This window comes from Nyctibius grandis, chromosome 10 (assembly GCF_013368605.1).
Source record: "Nyctibius grandis isolate bNycGra1 chromosome 10, bNycGra1.pri, whole genome shotgun sequence".
Lineage (NCBI taxonomy): Eukaryota > Metazoa > Chordata > Aves > Nyctibiiformes > Nyctibiidae > Nyctibius > Nyctibius grandis.
This window is the reverse complement of record NC_090667.1, coordinates 27,661,379-27,681,083: the sequence shown is the minus strand read 5'-3', so window position 1 is coordinate 27,681,083 and position 19,705 is coordinate 27,661,379. Positions and strand designations below refer to the sequence as shown.

At 50.7% G+C, this 19,705-nt stretch overlaps 1 protein-coding gene across 1 annotated transcript in view; it reads left to right on the top strand.

Annotated features, from left to right (window-relative positions):
- Positions 1-19,705, top strand: part of PRICKLE2 (prickle planar cell polarity protein 2) — a 107,613-nt gene that overhangs the window by 68,910 nt on the left and 18,998 nt on the right. Inside the window, exons 3-4 of the mRNA XM_068409412.1 lie at positions 6,140-6,323; positions 18,397-18,510. Coding sequence (XP_068265513.1) covers positions 6,140-6,323; positions 18,397-18,510 — 298 coding nt within the window. The remainder of the gene's footprint in view (positions 1-6,139; positions 6,324-18,396; positions 18,511-19,705) is intronic.

Sequence of the window (19,705 nt, the reverse complement as noted above, 5' to 3'; positions counted from 1 at the left end):
CTCCCTTGGCCGTCCTTGCAGGCCACCAAGGGCACATTGTCCTCAGACTTTGAATTGATGCTATTGTAAATGCCTGTGTCTAATTCACCTCCTTTAACCTCCTGCACCCCAGTCGGGCAGATAAAAGCTTTCACTCTGCTTCCTTTTCAACCCAGGTAGTGCAAAGTCTTTGCAATTCATTCGTGCTGATAGGTGTTTACTGGCTGAAGTGACTCTGGAAGAGCTGTGAGGTCGCAGAAATGTTTTGTCCAAAGAGATGCTGCTTTGTAGCTGAGGTCCATGGGACCTGGGGCCATGGGCAGTGTCTGACGGGGGCTACTGGGAGAGTTTGGTTCAAAACACAGTGTTAGAGAAGTTGGAGAAGGAGGCAGAGCTTCAGCTCTGACTGCCTGTTTTGAGCACAAAAGCTTGGGGCTCCTCTGATGAAGCTGATGTTCAGGGAGTCGATGGGAAAGCCATGGCTGGGTGCTGCCTGTGGGTACTCCCGTGCCTCAGCTTCCCTATCTGTGAAATGGGAGAGCAGTGCCTTTACTGGAGGAAGAGCTGCAGGGATCTCCCTCCAGGAGTGAAGGACTATGTTAACTTTTCAGTTTAGATAAATGTTTGCCTTGCCTCTGGGGTCTGGAGAAACGTGTCTGTGTAGCTGGAGCTCACTGAGGGTGGGAAGATGCCTCATTAGGTCTCAAATGAGGGGAGGAGATAACAGGCAGGGATATTAGAAGCCCTTGTTAAAAGTCTCGGGGGTCACATGAGCTGCCCCAGATCCTCAGCCTCTCCCATTTCCAAGAAGTCTTGTGATTTACTGACTGACGACTGAGCCAAAAGCCTCATTGCAATCAGAATGATGGCATGATGCTGGAAAAAAATGAGGCTGCCGTGTATGCCTTGAGTGGGAAGGGAATTGTCCCTTTGCTTTTACACATCCTGTCCAAGCTGAGCAGACAATTGCTTTTTGAGGGATTCCCAATCTTGCATGTTAATGTGTGCACAAATGTATGCAAATCCTTTATTACGGAGCACAGCAGAGGCATTGCGTGACCTGGCGCTGGCCGTGGCATTCCTGCTCCTCACATTGTCTGGAAACGGAGCTGCTCCCTGATACAGCCCATTGATTTCCATCCCAGAAGAAACAAGTGAGAAGCAGAGATAAGGAGTGCTGGGTAGGACGATGATAAGGGCTGTTTGCCGAGTTCCTCCTTTGTCCGAGAGGAATTTTAACATTTCTGCCATGATTTTAAACTCTGCTTTCGTTCTTGCTGCTGCCAGGAGGGGCTGGGATCTTGAGCTGCCCCTTCTTAAACCAGCTGCAGTGCCCAGCCCAGGCAGGCTTTGCTTTGGTGGGGGTGGCTGCGTTAGCTCCTGCCCACCCAGCTGAGTGGGCAGCTGCGGCTGGAAGAGAAGATCTCTGTGGGCAGGATCTTCTCCCGTGGGCAGGGATCTGCTGCCCTCACAGCCCTGGGGGAGTCCGGTCCTACCTGTGCCGCCCCAGACCCCCCCACACACGTAGCTGAGAGACGCCAGCTTGGCCAGCTCCTTTGCCGGAGCTACAGACCATTTGCAAGGACCCACTTTGCCTTGGCTTCAGGCTGCCCCCAGTCCTTCTTCCCTGGCTTTTTAGCTTTGCTTGTGCTTTCCCAGTTTGGAGTCGTTTTCACAGCAGGGAGACCTTGGCTCTCTTCAGAAAGCTGGGGGCACGCTCGCGGCTCTCTCCAGAGCCTCTTGCACAGCACTCGTGTTTTCAGCGTGGTTTAACTTATTGTTGGTGCCATTGCTGTGATGAAAGAGCTGCAGGAGGCTCCCGCGATGGCAGAGGCTGTGCTTTGCTAACCACGGCGTGCAACAAGAGACTGCCTTGTCCCAGAGACCCTGCAGGTCAGTTGGGCTCGTGTCGAGCTGTACGTAGGTGGGCTGGAAGCGTGCTCCTGCATCCCAAGCGAGAGACTCGGGAGCCAGGTTCTCCACTTGTTGTGTTGGGCCCTGTGTGCTTCAGCTTCCCCTTGCGTGGCTGTTTTCATCCGTAGAGAGAAGAGGGCTGGCGTGGGGTGGTGGATCCAGTTTGCACCGTCCCCTGGTGCTAGTGGATGGGTGAAGATGTATCCAGGGATGGGGGTTAGAGCCTCCTCTGAGGAGAGGACTGGCTGCCATGACAAGAGCACCATGTAAAAGCAGCAGTTGCAAAATAAAATACCTCCATCTTCTACCTTCATCCCATGAAGCGCTGGCCTTGAGTAGAACAAACTTTTCAGTGTGTTTTTGAGCCGTTGCTGCTTTGTACCATGTGAAGTCAATTCAAGGCAGGCTCCTTTCCAGCTAAATCTGACACCAGGAAATGTTCTTTTTCTCCCCATTTGCTTCCCGCCGTCCTGGCCCCGCTGCAGGGCAGCTCTGTGCACAGCTCCGTGCTGAGCAGCCCAGCCGGCTGCTCCCCAGCCCGCGCCTCCTGCAGCAGCACGGCTGCTGGCCGGCTCCCTCTCTTCTTTCCTCCCTGTCCACAAGCTACAGCTCCTTAACAGCTCCTTTATTTACCCTCCGTGCCTGAAGCTGGTCCTGCTGTCAGCTCTCCTCGCTTCACTGGAAAACACATCACTGGGTTTCTCCTCGCCAGCCCTCAGCTCCTGGAGTCAAGTGATGCTCCAGGATGTTCCCAGCTCTTAGCGACAGCACCGAAATATCTCCAGTCCTGTGTCCTCCCCGATGCTGGAGACCTCTCTTAAATCACCAGGGCAGGTACTTCCCTGAGACGAGCTTGCAGACCCTCCTCTGGGATGAGAGCAAGACGGAAAGGCTCAGGAATGAAGACGTGATTTCCAGAGAGTGATTGGCATTAGTTTCTTCTTGTTTAAAAAAAAAACAACCTGTCCATGCTCTTCTCAAGTTGTGTGTGGCTCCTTGGCTGCACAGGCAGCAGAAGTCGTTGTGGGTGAAGCTTTGGTGGTGGTTAGCTGAGGCTTGCGTCTGGCCAGAGCCAAGCTAATGGGTTTCCCTTTGCAGGATGTGCCACCCGGCCTGGGCTGCGGCACCCTTCATAAGGGAAGGTATGTGCTGAGCATCTCCAGGCTCCGCCGCTCTTCCCGCGTTAATCACTAACGAGCTGTTGCTGGTGGGAGCAGCCGGGTGGGCTGCTGGTCATGGCCCCGCTCCTCTCCAACACCCACCAGCTCTCCGCCGTAGCATCGGCACCTGCGGCACGTTGTCGCTCTGGTCATCGTGCGTGCGGTCGAGCACTGGCACGTGCATCGGCTCGCTTCGTGCCGCTCCGCTTTGAGTGCGGCGGGGGGATACTGCTTTTTCAATTTCATCTCACATGTGAAATGTACATTTTTATATTAAGTTTTTACTACGGGGAATTATTTTTAATTATAGTGAGCTGGAAGACGATAAAATAAAGTTGAGTAAGTGACACCTATGCGAAGAAGTCATGGAAACCATATCATAGGAGTGGAAAGACACTCCTAGGACACTGAGTATTGTTCCCATGAAACAACATATCCTAATGTAAAGAAAATAATTGTAATTAAAGCTGTTAATCTTCTGCTTTTAATGAGGGGAAGGGAAGAGAACTGAATATCTCAGGGGCAAGATCTTGAAGATTGCAGTTTGCCCAGGGAGGTGGCAGAAACCCCATGCCTGGCGATGCTCAGTTTTTTATGGTGCAAAGTTTTTACAGGGCCCAGTGTCCTGGCCTGGGGACATCACTGATGAGTAGACATCCTTTTCATCCTTTGCTTTTCTGACCAGGAGAAGCAAGAAGCCACCCGCTGGTGGTACCCCCTTGCCTGGGGCGGGGCAGGAGTGAGGGTGGGTGTAAATCAGCTTTCCCACATGGTCCTCACACTCCTGGCTGTACGTGGTGTGAGCTGCAGGATGGCGGTCGTGTGGAGTGAACTGTGGGTCTAATTGATTATACATCTCACTTATTAACTCTTTGACACCATTATTTAAGGCCCTCACGATGGCCTGATTTATCTCATTTATTAAAAGCCAAGACCTCTGATGCTCTCCTGGCGTCCTCCATCTCCTGGAGGGGATGTGTCTAGGGTGGGGAGGAGGGCAGAAACGTGCGGGCTGGCTTTTTGCCCATCGCAGCGCTCGTGCTCCCGGCATCGCTGCTATCTGAGCGTGGACTGTTGGATTTGTCTCCCTTTGAAGCTTATGATTGATATCCTGAAAATTAAAATTTGACTGAGAAGTCCTAAACTCCATCAGGATAACTGTCTCCAATGCCGAATCCGGGGCTCTGGAGCTATTAATTCTTCTTAGCATCTTGTTGCATATTGAGCTGCTTCTAATCATATCGTGAATTGAGATGGAAACGGTAAAGAAACCAGTGGCTTTGCTGAGGCAGAGCTTCCTTCCACGGTAGCTGATTAATTAAAGTATTCACATGAAACGGTGCCTTGATTATTTTTTAAGGTAACAGCCGGAGGAGATGCCGAGACTCTCCGACTGGACGCAAAGCAGACGCCAGGGGTGCGTGGGGGTTGCTGTGTGGTTTAGATCTGATGAAAGGCAGGAAATGGGAAAATCTGGCAAATCTCCCTGGCTTGACTTAACGGAGCCTCTTGACTTTTGCTAGAGTGCATTTTTTGTACTGTAATGGCCAAGTGGAAATTTAGACTTGAATCTGGATCAGAGCGCTGGTATGCTTAGCTGGCGTGTACGCAGTGCTGAAAAAGAAGGAAAGGTGTTTGAAAATTACAGCCCCCAATGCTTAACTGTTGCTCTCTGAATGTCTTTGCTTTCATAGAATCACAGAATGGTTTGGGTTGGAAGGGACCTTAAAGATCATGTAGTTCCAACAACCATGTTGTGGGCAGGGACACCTTTCCACTAGACCAGGTTGCTCCAAGCTCCATCCAACCTGGCCTTGAACACTGCCAGGGAGGGGGCAGCCACAGCTTCTCTGGGCAACCTGGGCCAGTGTCTCACCACTCTCACAGTGACGAATTTCTTCCTAATATCTCATCTAAATCTACCCTCTGACCTCTGCTTTATCTTATAGCAAAGACACCTGCAATGGCAACGGTAACTTCTCCCTTGCCTTTTGTGCGGTACCTTATTATTTCTGAGATGTCTCATTTCTGCTACCCCAGTGAAACTGTATCTCATTCCTCAGAAGTCAGCAGCGTTTCATTAGCGCAAATTAATTCAGAATCCTGCGTGGTTACTTTAAAATAGATACCATTGACCCATATTGTGGAAGAGCATTGCATCTGCAGAAATAGAAACCAATTTATCAGCATTCCTTTTAACCTCTTTTTATGGGGCTGGGGGATGTTTTCAGACGGGTTAGTCCTTCGCTCTTACCCCTGGCGAAGGGGAGTGATGTCCTAGCAGCCCTGCAGGTAAACGCTCAGGTTCAAGCCCAGGAAGAAAATCTCCCACAGACCCCCGGCTGAAGGAACAGACCCTTAAAAGAAATGCTAAGAAGTGATATTTGCAGTGAATTAAGCTAATGGCTGTTAAATTGCAACCTTTGGGCTGTTCTTCCAGTTCTCGGTGTGCTTTGCCCCTGCCGTTCAGCTCTCGGGCAGCGTGTGCTGCTGAGCCGCGGCATGTGCCGTCGAGCCGGGTGGTTAAGATGCTGTTGTAGTGTGACTGCGGTTTTTGTAGGCTCCCTTAATTTAATTTAGCTTTATATGTTCAGACTATAATCAATTTTTATGCTACTTTAATAAGCAAATTTATGCTATCAGCACGCTAAAGGGACTTGTCATTCACAGCTTCCCAGTCAATCCACCATTTTCTCTATTAGCCAAGTGCTCAACTGTCCCAAATTCGGTAACTGCTCTGCAATTACCGCTGGCACGCCGAGCCGCACCAGGCGGGCGCGTGGCCCGTGCCTGCGCTGGCCCCTGGAAACGCTCCTCGCGGCGCAGTAAAGGGACAAGCAATTACATATCCCCAAACACTGGGCAGTCTGACTCAGCTTGACTGCCAAGTGTTGTTACAGCGAATACGGACTTTTATTTCCTCCTTGTGAGAGAGACAAATCCTGCATTAGAAAATGCCTGAGCATAAAAAAAAGGGTTGAGTTTAGTATCTGCAGGGCAGCGACTGGCAGGAATCGCTTTGCTTGCTTATTTAAAGTGTAACTCACCGGGGCATCTCCTCTTTTTCCTCTCTCCTCACCTTGCAGGAAGATTTGCCTTCACTGTAAGTGCTCCCAGGAAGAGCACATCGTAACAGTTATGCCTCTGGAGATGGAGAAGACAGTCACAAAGCTCATGTTTGACTTCCAGAGGAATTCGACTTCTGACGACGACTCGGGCTGTGCCTTGGAAGAGTACGCGTGGGTCCCCCCTGGCCTGAAGCCCGAGCAGGTAACGATGACACCGCTCAATTACCAGAAATAAATTGGTTTAATATGCTCTTTGGAAATAGTTGCCCTGATTTTTCTTCTAGGGTGCGAGCACTTGTTGCATGTGGCTATTTCTGGGTGTGCTATAGAGACTTGCAGAGACAGGTCTGGCCTGAACACACAAATGAAACAAAACAGAGATGTGGTCCTTGCTTGACTTGTGGGTTTCTGTGTCTGTAGATGTAATTGAGAGGGGGGGAAACAAAATACTTCCAGAATGGGGTTTGTTGTGGTTGTGCAAGGGAATAGATAGACGTACCTACTAGTGTTTCATGGGGAAAAAAGGTGGTAAGTCTCCAATGTGGCTGAGGACGTGATGCTCATGTTTTGCCTTCCTGGACCACTCTGCTCTGTGGGATGTCCAGGGCAGGCAGTCAAAGCTGGTAGATGACTCTGAAAAACAGGCCAAAGTCTTTGGGGTCGGGTTTTTCAAGCATGGTGTTTGTGCCTTACTGGAAGGAATTGCTCAAAGGAAGTTCAGGTCTCTCGGTACAGGGATTGAGCGGGATGGATTAGACCTCAGCGTGCTGCTTGTGCAGAGCGCATGTTGATTTCTGCTCCTTGCAGTTTACATGATTCGTTTGGGTTTTATGCTGGTCCTTCACGTGTTCAACTCAGAATTTAATTTGCAGAGAAGATTGCAAAATGAGCTTAGCCTTGATAATTGCTATGGCAATCATTTTAAACTGTGCAGGGAGGCTGGGAGAGGGTGGAAAGCTTTCATTCTTACTGTTGTAGTTGCTGTCCTTAAATATTGTGTTTTCCTCAGCTTTTATTCAGAAGGGCTTAGGCATTTCCTGAAATATTTTGGCACCAACCACAGGCTGTAAATATTATCTGTCTGATTAGAGCAAATCCAGTTGTTTGGTGGGTTTTTTTCCCTTCTTCTTGTCTTTACAAGCCTTGCTCAGTGCTTGCTTGAAACTTCACAGCACCATGTGTTTTATCTTGTGCCACCTAACCATGCAAATCAGGCAGCAGCCTTGTTTTCTGTCACCTTCCTTATGTCAGAGGCTCCCTTTGTGCCTCCCAGGAGGTACAAGACATGGTTTATGGAGAGATGCAGATGGTTCTGAAGTAGCTCTGAGGGTCCTTCATGCTGCGGGGACACGAACCAGTTGGGTTTTGGGAGGCCTGTTGGAGGACCATAGGAGAGAGCTGGTGCCACCTGCTCTCAGCACTGCCTTCTGTCCAGGCGTGTCGGTGGCTTCTGGAGCCCAAACTGGTCCATGTCCCTGTAGCTTTGGGTGGAAATACAGATATTTAGTGACAGGTGGCACCTGACCTGGGTAGACATGGTCTCTGATGAGTACAGCATGCCATGGACACCAATTGTAACCCACTTCCAGCATGGTGGTGAGCTATTCAGAAGACCTGGATGCTTCTTTGATCCCTCAGGTGCTTTTTAAGAAATAGCGTGCCATCAGGGAATTTGGGATGCTCAGAAGAAAACAAAAGTCCATTAGCTCTAGCAGTAGGTACTAACATCTCATGCATTACCCAGGTTGATGTATTTTTAGGTTCTTGCAGCATCTGTTTCTTGCAGAGGTTATGGTGCTCCTCCTTACGAACGCCCGCTTTCTGATTACACTCCTCTGTCTGCATTGCTGGGCCTTTTAGCAGATTTGCCACTTCAGACCTGTCTCTAATCACCATGGAGATGAAGAGCAGCCCTAAGCAGAGCCTAAGACAGGCACTGAAATCATTCCAGCATAGCTCATCTGCCAGCCCTTTCGGGACCTTTCACGCATCAGATGAGCCACTAAGGAGACAAAAGCAAAGTGTGACTTCTCTGGGCTGTGAAAGAGCCACCATGCAGGGCTGGGGGTTGTCCCTGGGTGAAGAGCAGCACCCTGAATTTCTGCAGGAGTTACCATGCACCCAGGATGTCGCAGGGCTGGGAGGTGTCCCGGGTGCAGGAAGCTGCCATTTGCCTCCTGCAGGGGTAGAAGGTACCTCTGCAGCAACTGACTGGAGCTGTGCAAGGCTGCAGACAGACGTGTGGCTTTCTGGTCGATGAGTCAGGTGTGTGTACGTGATGTGGAGTCTCTGGAAGGCTGATGTCTGCTGTGGAGCAGCTGGTGGGCCTCTTTCCGGCTGAGGACACTGCCGTCAGGCTGGGCTGAAAATACAGTTTTGCAGGCAGTGAATTTTTCTTTGCCTTCCGCTGTTTCACTGTCGTATTTCTTTGACATGAAACAGACGAAATGAAACAACTTTTTCTGCAATATTCTACTTTATTAAAATCTCTGTGCAGCGCATGAGCTGGGGAGGTAAGTGGTCCCCTGAAAGACTGATGCAGTTTTCTTATTATAGTTGGACGGCAGCCTTCCTGCCTCGCTATTCTTGGGAGAGAGCATTCACATCTCACTCAGTGCAGCAATTTACAGGATTTCGGGAGGGGAGTTGCCCAACAAACATGACATCGGTTTTCGGCAGTTACTGTAGGTCGTTTCAGAATTTGGAGAGTCCCTTCAATCTGTAGCTTAAAATGTTAAGTATAATCTAAAGGGGAATTGACCTAAACCTACAAAGTCTCACTGGATTCCTGGACACTAGTTCAGGCATCAGATGCTCTGTGGTACGTGTCAACTCTGTGAAAATCATGTTGGTTACTTAATGCCCAGACTTGAAGAAGAAACAGCATTGGTCTGGTGTTTACAGATAATGATCCAGACATTGCACTGAAGAGTGGAGCTGAATTCTTTGTACTATGGCTCATCAGTGTGCAGGATGACAAAGTGGTGTATTACTATGCGACAGCCATAAATATTATATATTTCTAATGAGGTTTATAACACAGGGATGAAGATGGTAATATAGAAAAATGTTATAATACCACTGCATAAGGTATGGTAAAAATTCATCTGGAAAACTGTCTAAAATGACAGCTCTGCTCAAGGAAGAGGGGTATAAACTGGAAGGAGACTGGAAATGTTATTTCATTGAGGAGCCTAGAAGAGCTTGGTTTGTTCAGCCTAGCAAATCAAAGGGTTATGAACACTCCCTGTGCATTAGAAGAGGAAGAGCAGTTATTCAAGCTCCAACTTTGGCACAAAAACATAGATATAAACTGGCTCCAAATGCATTCAGGCAGGAAATTGGAAGAGGTTTCAAACCATCAGAGGTGTAAGGCTCAGTGGTAACCTGCCAACAGGGAGAGCAACTGGTAAAAACCCAAGACTAAACTCCATAAATTACAACATGATTAGAAAATGTGGTTTCTAGTAATAGCAGTCAGCTATACAGGATGGCCAAGAGGCTTCTGTAGGCTCTCATCCAGCTCAGACTGGACCTCATTGAGACTAGAGTCCAGCGCAGAGCCACGAAGATGATTAAGGGAGTGGAACATCTCCCTTATGAGGAGAGGCTGAGGGAGCTGGGTCTCTTTAGCTTAGAGAAGAGGAGACTGAGGGGTGACCTCATTAATGTTTATAAATATGTAAAGGGCAAGTGTCATGAGGATGGAGCCAAGCTCTTCTCAGTGACATCCCTTGACAGGACAAGGGGCAATGGGTGCAAGCTGGAACACAGGAGGTTCCACATAAATATGAGGAAAAACTTCTTTACGGTGAGGGTGACCGAACACTGGAACAGGCTGCCCAGAGAGGTTGTAGAGTCTCCTTCTCTGGAAACATTCAAAACCCTCCTGGACGCGTTCCTGTGTGATATGGTCTAGGCAGTCCTGCTCCGGCAGGGGGATTGGACTAGATGATCTTTCGAGGTCCCTTCCAATCCCTAACATTCTGTGACTCTGTGAGAAGTTGTCTTATGGCAGAAGAGGAACTTCTCTTCTGGAAGATACGGATGCAGATAGGAATGGGAGAGGTGGCTGTATGGGAGGCAAGGCAGAAGCTCGGGACATGGGCTTTGAGAAATACTCTTTTTTTCCTGCCTGCCCTTCAATGGTCGGATAAAGAAATAAAGTGCAAAAGCCTTGAAATGGGCAGACACCAGTAGAACCATGTCCTCAGCAAAACAAAATCCCAGACCGGGCCTGGCTGCGAAGACGGGGGAAGGCAACATCGGGAGCCAGTTTGTCTGCTGGGGCTGGCACTCTGACAGCTGATCCTCCTTGCACTGACATAAGTTTGAGGACAGATGCTTAAAAATGAGTACTTTTATGATGTGCTTTTCACATTTTTAGGCAAGGCGTGTTGTAAGTACATGTGAATGCGCAGCCTTGAATTCCTTGGGCCTGTGGTTTGGAGAAATCCAAAGGGGTTGTAACATGCCAGCTTGAATTTCTGAATATAAGGGATTTTTGAGGATTTCTGTCTTTATTGTGTCTCAATAATAGGAGCAGCTGGTTGTGGGCACAGATTTCCAGTTAAACAAAAGATGGGGCTCTACTTCAGCTGCAGTGCGGCTTTCTGTATGGCTCCAGCATGCCAACATTCAAGACCTTTGTATGTGCCATAAGAACTTAATTCCCTCTTGCTGTCAGCACACTTGCTCTGATCGAGTCCCTTAAAAAGTTATGAAAATCTCATCTGAGCTAAAATTAGTAGCATGAAGGTTCAGGGGACCATTTTCCTCTCAGGCGGCTGTTAGAGCTTGGACCTCGAGAGCTTTGCAGTGTGGTGTGAAACTTGTAGCTGTCATGGGGAATTTATTCAGGGGCTAATGTACGTTTTGATTCCTGTTCTGGATCTTTTGCAAGACCTATAGCAAGGGCTTGAATTATAAAACCTCCAAGCTTCATCAGTTGCTGTTCAGGTCACGAACTGAGGAAAGGAGAGCGGAGACGAACCTCCGCTGAATGTGCATTTACACCTTACCTAAAGATACCCGCTTTCACCACCTCGGTGTGGTTAGAAAGTACATTATCTGGGCCAGTGGTCTCTGGGGGATGTGTGCCTCACTTCTGCCTATGTGTCATGATTACCTTCTTGTCCTTTCTTGAGCCCTATAAGTTCAGCAAACTGTTTCACACCTCATGAGACTGAAGTCTTGAGTGTGACAAGGAAGGAGCAAGACAGACCAAAGCAACCCTGTGCCCCAAGCCTGTGTAGTAATGGCAAGCAGATAAGTTAATTTATGGCCAGGCAGAGGAAGGACAAAAGCCCCGTGAAGGACTCTACCTTCCGTGGTAGATCCTGGTCCTGATCCAGAGAGCAGAGCACGCCGGATGGGGAGCCGAGGGGGGTGAAGAGGAGTTGTAACTCATGCACGCCAGTGCCAGAAGTGGCGGCCACCTCTAGCTCTTGCGCACGTGCACGCCATAGTATTTTATCCAAAAGCTGCATTTCAGCACATTTTTAAAAGCTCTTCAGTTTCGCTTTGAGGTAGCGGTAAGTCCATCACCTCCCCAGCGAACTCTTTCAGTATCTAAGTAGCCTGGCAGTTAGCAGCTCTTATTTCAAGGCTGGAGCTGTCGAACTCCAGCCTCCGGGCATCGGACCGTGCCGAATGCTTGCTAGCTGGATGGAGCAGCAATCCTCCACATGAAATGCTTTTTCCATGTGCAATGCCTGTGCTGTGTGACTTGGGGACAGCTGGGGTGGATTAGGAGGTCCTGGAGCTATTCCCTCTACCCTGGAGCGGAGCAGATGGAGGAGGTGTGAGTGCATCCCATGCTGAAAAAAAAACAACATGGTAAAACCATGTGTCTGAGCTTTTGCTCCATTTCTGTGTCCTGGGGTGTTTGCCTGATCATTGTGGGTCGATGGAAGCTGTTAAAATTATTTAATCCTTGAACAATCTTGTTATCAGGGAGACAATCAGCTGCTTTTGGTGGGCCACAGAAACAAAACCACTCACCCAGTGGGGTTTGCTTGGTTCTTAAATTGAAGTAGCCGTGTGGTGGGCAGCAGAGGTACGAGGGAGGGGAAAAGGAAGGAGTGGAAAAGAAAACAGAGAAATGCCAGACTACACAATATGAACTTGTCCTGGAGCTTTATTCCAGCGTGCAGTTACAGCTTTTCCTTGTTGCAGCATTATTCTAGTATGCTACCTCATGCCTTTATAAATACAAGAGCATTTTAAGTGGCAGACCCAGGGGAATTATCAGCTACGATCAATGCAGCAGATGATCACTACAATTGCTGGTGCTCCAGGGGACTCTGAGCGGCTGGAGAGTGGCTCTGCCCGGCAGTACCTCCCAGCACAAAGACCACTCTCAGATGCTTTTGAAAGCACAGTTTCTAGCTCCTTTTAATCCAAATTCGATTTCTGCTTGAAAAAGAAAAATCATGGCATGTGCTTTCGCAAGTCTGAAACTTGTGGATGTACGGCCTTCATTCAAATGTTCTTCTTTGATGCCAGCAGGAAGCAACGCTTCCGCGGGATCGCTTTCAGACCAAGAACTGCTCCAAAGGCTTGGCAGGAATGGATGTCGTTCGCAACTGGGGAGCAGCAACGCTCAAACGCCTCGGCTGCCGTTAGCCGTGGGAGAGGAGCGCGTGGAGAGCCGCAGAGCATGCCAGAACAAATAGCACTTAGGAAAATGATTTTGCCTTTGTTCCCTGCCTTTGTCCCTGCAACTTGGGAGCGGGTTTCCGAGAGCAAACCCAGCGTTGCGGGGCGCCGGACCGCCCGGCGCCGGGGACTGCATCCGCCTCCCGCCGCCATGTGCTGGCACCAGGCGCGTTCGGGGGTCTGGGGGTGGTAACGGTCTTCCCCCAGCCGGGGCTGTGGGGTCTTGGGGGGACGCCTGCTCCCTCCCAGTGTACGTGCCTGGCTGCATCCCCACGCTCGGCAGACCCAGCCAGCAGTTCCCACTCTTCTCTCCGTTTTGGAGCATCTGACCTTGCTGCCAGGATTGTTTTGCTTCAAGAAGTAAATAAGTGCTTTGTATCCTAACGGCCACGGAAAAGGAGGACTTGCCAGACTCGGGCCAAAGCACGCTGAACCCGCTTTCCAGTTTCACACGTGCTGTCATCTGTGGAGCTCATGTGCGAGCCTGTGTGTACAAGCACTTGCAACGTTTTGCAGACCCGTTGAGAGAGTTATTTGCGTGTGGCTTGTTTGGGGTTTGTTCCTCTTTACTTTTCCAAGGGCAGCCAGCAGGAAGGAGAGAAATACTGAAGACACCAGATTTGTTTCTCTGTCGGTTGTAAGCGCTCCGTGTAAAAGATCATTTAATGCCTGACGTGCGGTTAAAAAGCCAGCACTGGGGAGGAACAGGCGAGCTGCAGGAGCAGCCCTGCTCGCCCGGGCCAGCACAGGCTTGTCGGAGCTGCTGGCCACCTTCCTCCCACTGCAGCCAAAGCTCGTGGGAGCTCGCGTGCAGCGAGGCAAGGGATGGGGCCATGGGTAAGTGCAGGCATACATGCACCGGCAGCCACTGCTCCACACATCGTTGTGCAGGCAGCTCCCCACACCGGCGTGGTACATCCCCGGGTGGGCTGCCGGGGCTGTGGGACCCCTGGCATGGTCCCAGGGGAACGATGCTCTTGTGGGCACAGAGGGACATTGCAGAATGGATTTCGAACAGACTTCACTGCGTGTGATGATGTACTGTGCTGTGCCTGAGTGGTGGCTGACCCACCAAGGTCCCCTTGTTGGGGACATCCGTGTTTAGGCACTCTGCTGCACACAGGCCAGCACGTACTGCCCTCGCAGAGCTCTTTGCAAAAGCCTTGCAGCTGGTTTTGCAGTTTGTTTGGTTTCATGAAAGCCAGGCAGGATTGCCCAGCTGGATGTGCCGGAGCTGTTATGGCTGAGCAAGCCGGCACCCATCAGCCGAGCCGTGCCAGGACACCGCGTGCTCCTTTGTAGTCCGTCCCAGCCGTACAGTCATCCCAAACAGCCCGGTTTGGTGGGTGCTTTCGGTGGGAGTGTTGTACTTGGGGTGAGTACAACCGAATGCTACTTCCCAACAGCAATTCATGGCGTAAGAAACATGATATTTCCCCTCTGCCTCCTTTAATTCATTGATCAAAGAGATCCTTCATCAACGGCTTAAATTCACAGGTTGTTTGCAAACTTTTCATCCTAGGAGAAGGTGTAAGACTTTGCCGACAAAGGACAAAGGTGCTGGCGTGGGCTTTGTCTTTGGTCACCCAGGGACTGCCAGGAGAAGCTGCAGTCCTGCCTTTATTTAGCAGGGACCGGGTAGGTTTGTAAACTGTCAAAGTTAAACTGGAAACACACCCCAAACCTAGGAAGACTGTAGAACACAAAGGCATTTGTAAACTAATGTAATTACTTTCCTCAGTGCCTTTGAATAAAGTTGGCTCCACTTTAAAGGCTTTTTCCTACCCTTGTTTTATGTTCTTTCCTTTCTCCTGGTTTCTCTCTTTTTTAATTTCTGTCTTCTCCCCTGTGCCCTCCCCTTTTAGCTCCAAGCAGCTGCTAATTTCCAAAACGTGTATCAGTTTTCGTTAGCAGAACTTGGCATTCGGACATTTTCCTTTTGAAGGTGAGAATAGCACCCTGGGAAGATGGATATCTGTTGCACCAGGTTCTCGCGGCGCAGAGCCTGTCCGACCTCCCCGGGGCAGGACGGGGCTCGCCCAGCCGGCCAGCATGCCCCGGCAGCCAGCACCCGCAGCCGGCCTGGCTTCCAGCGTGCTGGCCAGCCCGTCCCCGTGGCACCAGGGCCTCGTGACATTGTCTGAAGCCTTATTTTAACTCAGCCTGATGTTTTCGAGATTCCTACGGGATTTCTCCCATCCAGATGTGAGCAGAGGTCAGAGCGAAGAGGGGCAAGCGAGGAGATAGAGGATGGAACCTAGCCCGGCCCCACACGTGGCTCGTGTGTGTGTTAATGATGCTTGTTAGGATAATCGTGGGCAGAGCAGATCTGTTGCAAGGGGAAATAGCAGGATGTGGAGCTGCTGTGTTGTACGGCAGAAGTATTTAATAATAAAACAGTTAAGGATAGCACATGATTTAAAACGGATATGTTATCCGTCCTGGGTCGTTGCCCCACACTGTTTTCTTTATCTGGATGCAGCTCATGTTGCAGAGCCCATAAGGTCAGTGAGGAGCCGTCCGCCGGTGCTTGGGGGGTCTGGATCAGGCCCTTTGGCCGCAGTGGCCCTGCAAGGCTCACTAGCTACAAAGGCTTGTGCGTGCTCTGAACCAGAGCTGGACAGAGGAGGAGTTGTTTTCAGGGAAAACAGTGACCTTTTGTACAAAAGCAAAGTGCAGACAGAGCAGTTTTAGTTTTCCAGCAAGTTAACATCTTCGGCAGGCCTTTTCCCTGAAAAGCCAGACTGATCTGAGAATCCCCCCTGTCCTCCTTCATTTTTCCTTATTCTTGAGCATCCCAACTGGGGAGGCAGGGGACACTGGCAGCCTGCACCCCGTCCCTCCTGGGCTCGGCTCTCCCATGCAGGGAACCAGGCGCATCCCGCAGGGAGTCGGCGATGGATGAGACAGCGTATTTGCACAAGCCTGGGTTAACGTCAGCCTGGGCAAGGGGCATCCTTCTGCTCTTCACCTGCGCTCTGGCTGGACCTCTCAGTTTAGGAGTGATGCCCCAGGTGAAAGGATATGTGTGTCTCCCTGGTTCATGTCTGTCCCCAGGAGGGAAGGTGGGTGTAAAGGCAATAGCGAGGAAGCCACTGACAGGCATAAGGAAGGGGTTTTCTCCCCACGAGATGTCCTGCGGCAGCTGCCTCCACTCCGTCCACTCCATGAGTACCCATGCACGAAGGTCCCCTTGGCTGGTGCAGATCCAAAGCAAACCTTTTCAGGTTATTTCAGGCAACAGAACACAGGTTGGAGCCTGTTATATTTATTTTGTTTTGCTTTTCAAACCAAATTGCCCATCCCTGCTGAGCTATGCTGCTGGTGCGATGGGAGCCAGTTCCCGCGGACCTGCTGAGCTAAATGAAAAACTTCCCAGCGGAAGCAGGAGCAGAGCTGGGCACGTACATCCCACCGCGTCGGGCTCCGGGAAGGCAGCGCCCGGGCTGCCAAAGGGAAAACTCGCATCCCTGCTTTCCGCCTAGGGTGAGCGTCTTACAGCTCATTGCTTTAGGGACTGGAGCAGCCTGATGGAATTTGGCGGCTCTTCAGAAAATAAAAAAAAAGTCATTTCTGGTCTCCGCCAACTTCAAGGACTCAGTTGCAACAACAAAAAAACGCAAACCAATAACCTGAGCGCCGGGGAAAGCGAGCAGCCCATCGCACGTGGGGAACTTGGCTGAGAGAAGTCAGCAGGCGTCTGTACCAGCCAGGAAGGTGCAGCATGGCAGCCCAGTAAAAGCTATGGCAGCTGGGGCGTCGTCGGGAGATTTTCAGCTGCTACGGACTAGCTGCATGAACTCAGGGAGCTTATTTAACGTCGTTTTGCTGCAAAAATAGCCCTTTCCAGTGCAGGTATTTGCTACCTGGTGTGGCATGTCGTAAGAATTTAAGTGTTTTTAGTGTGCTTTGATGTCCCTGGATGAAGGATGCTCTATAAATGCAAAGTAAGTATTCTAATGTACGTAGTTTTGTTTTCTTTTTAACATAACAAAATACTTAGCAGCCTTTCTTTCTTTGACAGTTTCCATAGGTGATGGGTCTGTTTCTGCTGTGCTTTAGTAAAACAAATTTAAGGTTTTGTGGTGTTTAGGGTTTAGGCTCAGCGTGTTCCTCAGCTTCGTGACGCGGGCAGTTCCCTTGTCGTCAGCAGTGCACTTATGGGCAGAAATTTGCTAAAAATCTCGCTTTTCACAAAACCTGATGATGGGAAAGGTGGATGTTAGGGTCGGTTTGGAGAGGAACCATAAATTGAGAAGAAAAGCGATTGCAAGCACTGGAGCAGCTCTGCTTGCAAGTAGCTCTGAACAAGACCAGGGAGTGAGCTGAATGCAGAGTAATTATTCCTGAATAATGCCAGTTTGGGATATTTATTCTGGAATAAAAAGTGATTTCTTCCTGATGAAGGTAACTGCCCGTATTAACCAACCCCAGCAGCCTACAAGCTCGCAGGTGAGCTCTTCTGCCAGCCAGCCCCATTACCTGCCTCGCCATCCCTGTCCCTTGAAGTGACACGCGGTAGCTTGTCATCCCGCAGATGCTGTGGGATTGTGCGGGCAGAGGGGGCTTCTCTGGGGAAAGCCAGCCCAGATGGTGCTTTCTAGGCCAAAGCCCAAAACGTACAGCGAGGGAAAAAGTCGATCAGAAGCCACGGCAAAGCAAGTGTCGCTCGGGAAGAGCCCTGCGAAAGCTGCAGGCAGTGCAGCTGCTCTGAAACAAACCGCAGCAGTGTGTGAGAGCTGGGGGAGCATCTCGGGGGGTTAATGCCGCCACGGCAAAGGCAGAAAGCTGTATGCAGTGGGAAAACGGTTTGCATCTTTCTAGCCAAGCGCAGTTTTAAGGAAGCCATCCAGCCCCTGCTCCTACCTGAGCATCTGGAGGCATCCGGGGATGCAGAGGCTCCTGATCGCAGCTGAGCAGCAAGAGCTTTCTCTTACCTTTGCCTTCTCTTGCTTCTTCCCAAGCTGTTCAGCGTCACCATGGCCATTTGGGAGCTGATCCTCAGCCAAGGAGTCCCATCCCGGTGCCTGGCACAGCCCTTGAGTGCGTGTCCCAGGTGTGGCAGTCGGAGGAGAGACGCTGGGGTTCGGGGCGTGCTTCCTCTCCGGGCTGCCACCGGGCTCCTCCAGCGCCGGGCACGCCATGCCCCGCTGCGCTGCCTTTTTAATAGCTGATTTTAATTATACGCTCCGAGACGAAAGAGAAAAACCAAGCCTTCCAACAGATTTTTATCTGCTGTTTATTTCCACAAATTGCTGCAGAAAAAAGCCCGGAGGGTTTTGATGGAGGTGGAGGCTGAGATAGCCGGCAACACGGAGGCTGCCGGGGCGCAGCCTTTTTAACCTCCCCTGCCAAGGCAGGTGCCGACACATCCCCGCAGCTGGCGAAACATGCTAACGCTATGGAGGCTGACCGAGCAAACGGTAACGAGCTCCGGGGCTGCCACCCCTCTTTCTCGGGGGAGAAAAGGCGATAAAACCGAAGCAGCGCGTGGTTGCGTTTCCCCACTCAAAATCATCGGGAAGACCCGGCACCCGCTGGCACGGGGGGTGGCTGCTGGCCGGGCACGGGCTCGGCCGGGGAGCCCCACTGCAGTCCCCTCTCTTACTCCGTAGGTGCACCAGTACTACAGCTGCCTGCCCGAGGACAAGGTCCCCTACGTCAACAGCCCGGGAGAAAAATCTCGCATAAAGCAGCTTTTGCACCAGCTGCCACCGCACGACAATGAGGTTAGTACCCAAAAAGTGGGTAGACGTCCGTCAGGGCTGTGGGTGGGGAGGGGGACGCACCTCCGGGGGTTGCTTGTGGGAAGCGTGACTGCTCCTTTCTCAGCCCTTTCTGCTTTTCAGGGGGATTTACTTGGAGTTTGGTCGTGTTGCTATTTAAGTGCCGTATTTACTCCCTGCTTGGATTGTGTCGAAGGTGGGGAGGGAGTTGTTTGTTCTAAAGTTAAAATTTTTAAAGGAATCTTTCTTCAGTTCTCTGAAATAAAAGCACTTTCTTAGCCCTCGGAGGCCAAAGCCACGTTAAAAGTGGCTTGAAGTGCTGTTGAGATCAGCTAGAGCCAAATCCAGAGCTGCAAAAGCCATTTCCCGAGTGCTGCTTCCGACTTACTTGGGAGTGGGAGTGCGTGTGCCGAGGAGGGGTTTGCTCGGGCTGAGCCTCACAAGCTGGGCAAGCTAGAGGTTGAGTCAAGACCAGTCAGAGCAAATAAACCATCTTACGTCTCACAAGAAAGATGTGAGGCAGCAAAAAGGGTCCGGTCTCTGACGTCCCGTTCTCACGGGTGAGAACATTGGCTTCTGGTAGCCCGCAAAACTTCCCTGTGTAAACAAAACAAATGATTTTCGTGCTGCTTTCTGAAGAAGCCGCTCTGGAAAATACGTGCAGGTAACTTGTTTGATCTAGGTCAGATTTTAAGGAGTTTGCCTGTGCGTGGCTGGGTGCCACGGGCCCAGCGCGGTGCTGCCAGCGCCGGGGGAGCTCCAGGCACCAGGCAGGGGCTTCTTCCCGTGCACCCTCGGGCCCCAACCTGCCCTCCCTGGCAGCTGCTGAGAATCCACAGCCTCCAACAGCCAAAAAACGTAAGAATAAATACACACGAATGCTGCTACTGCAGCCAGTGCTGCTGCAAGCTGGAGGCACGAGCCTGCTTGTATTTTCTGCAAATTGGCAGATTTTTGCATCCAGTTCCCCCTCATGCTCAGTTTTGCTTCTTTGCAAGTTTGCGGTGCGTTGGTTGCTCACGTGAATAACCCTGCTCGGCTCCCTGAGCCTGCTCTCCAAAGTAACGGAGGCTGGGTTGGGCACTGGTGCTACACGTGGCCCCCTTGGCTCTTCAGTCGCATTCTCCATTGAGATGCCATCGGCCAAGAGCTAAGCCTGCAGGATGAAAATAGCCGGGAAAACCTCAGACTTTCATAA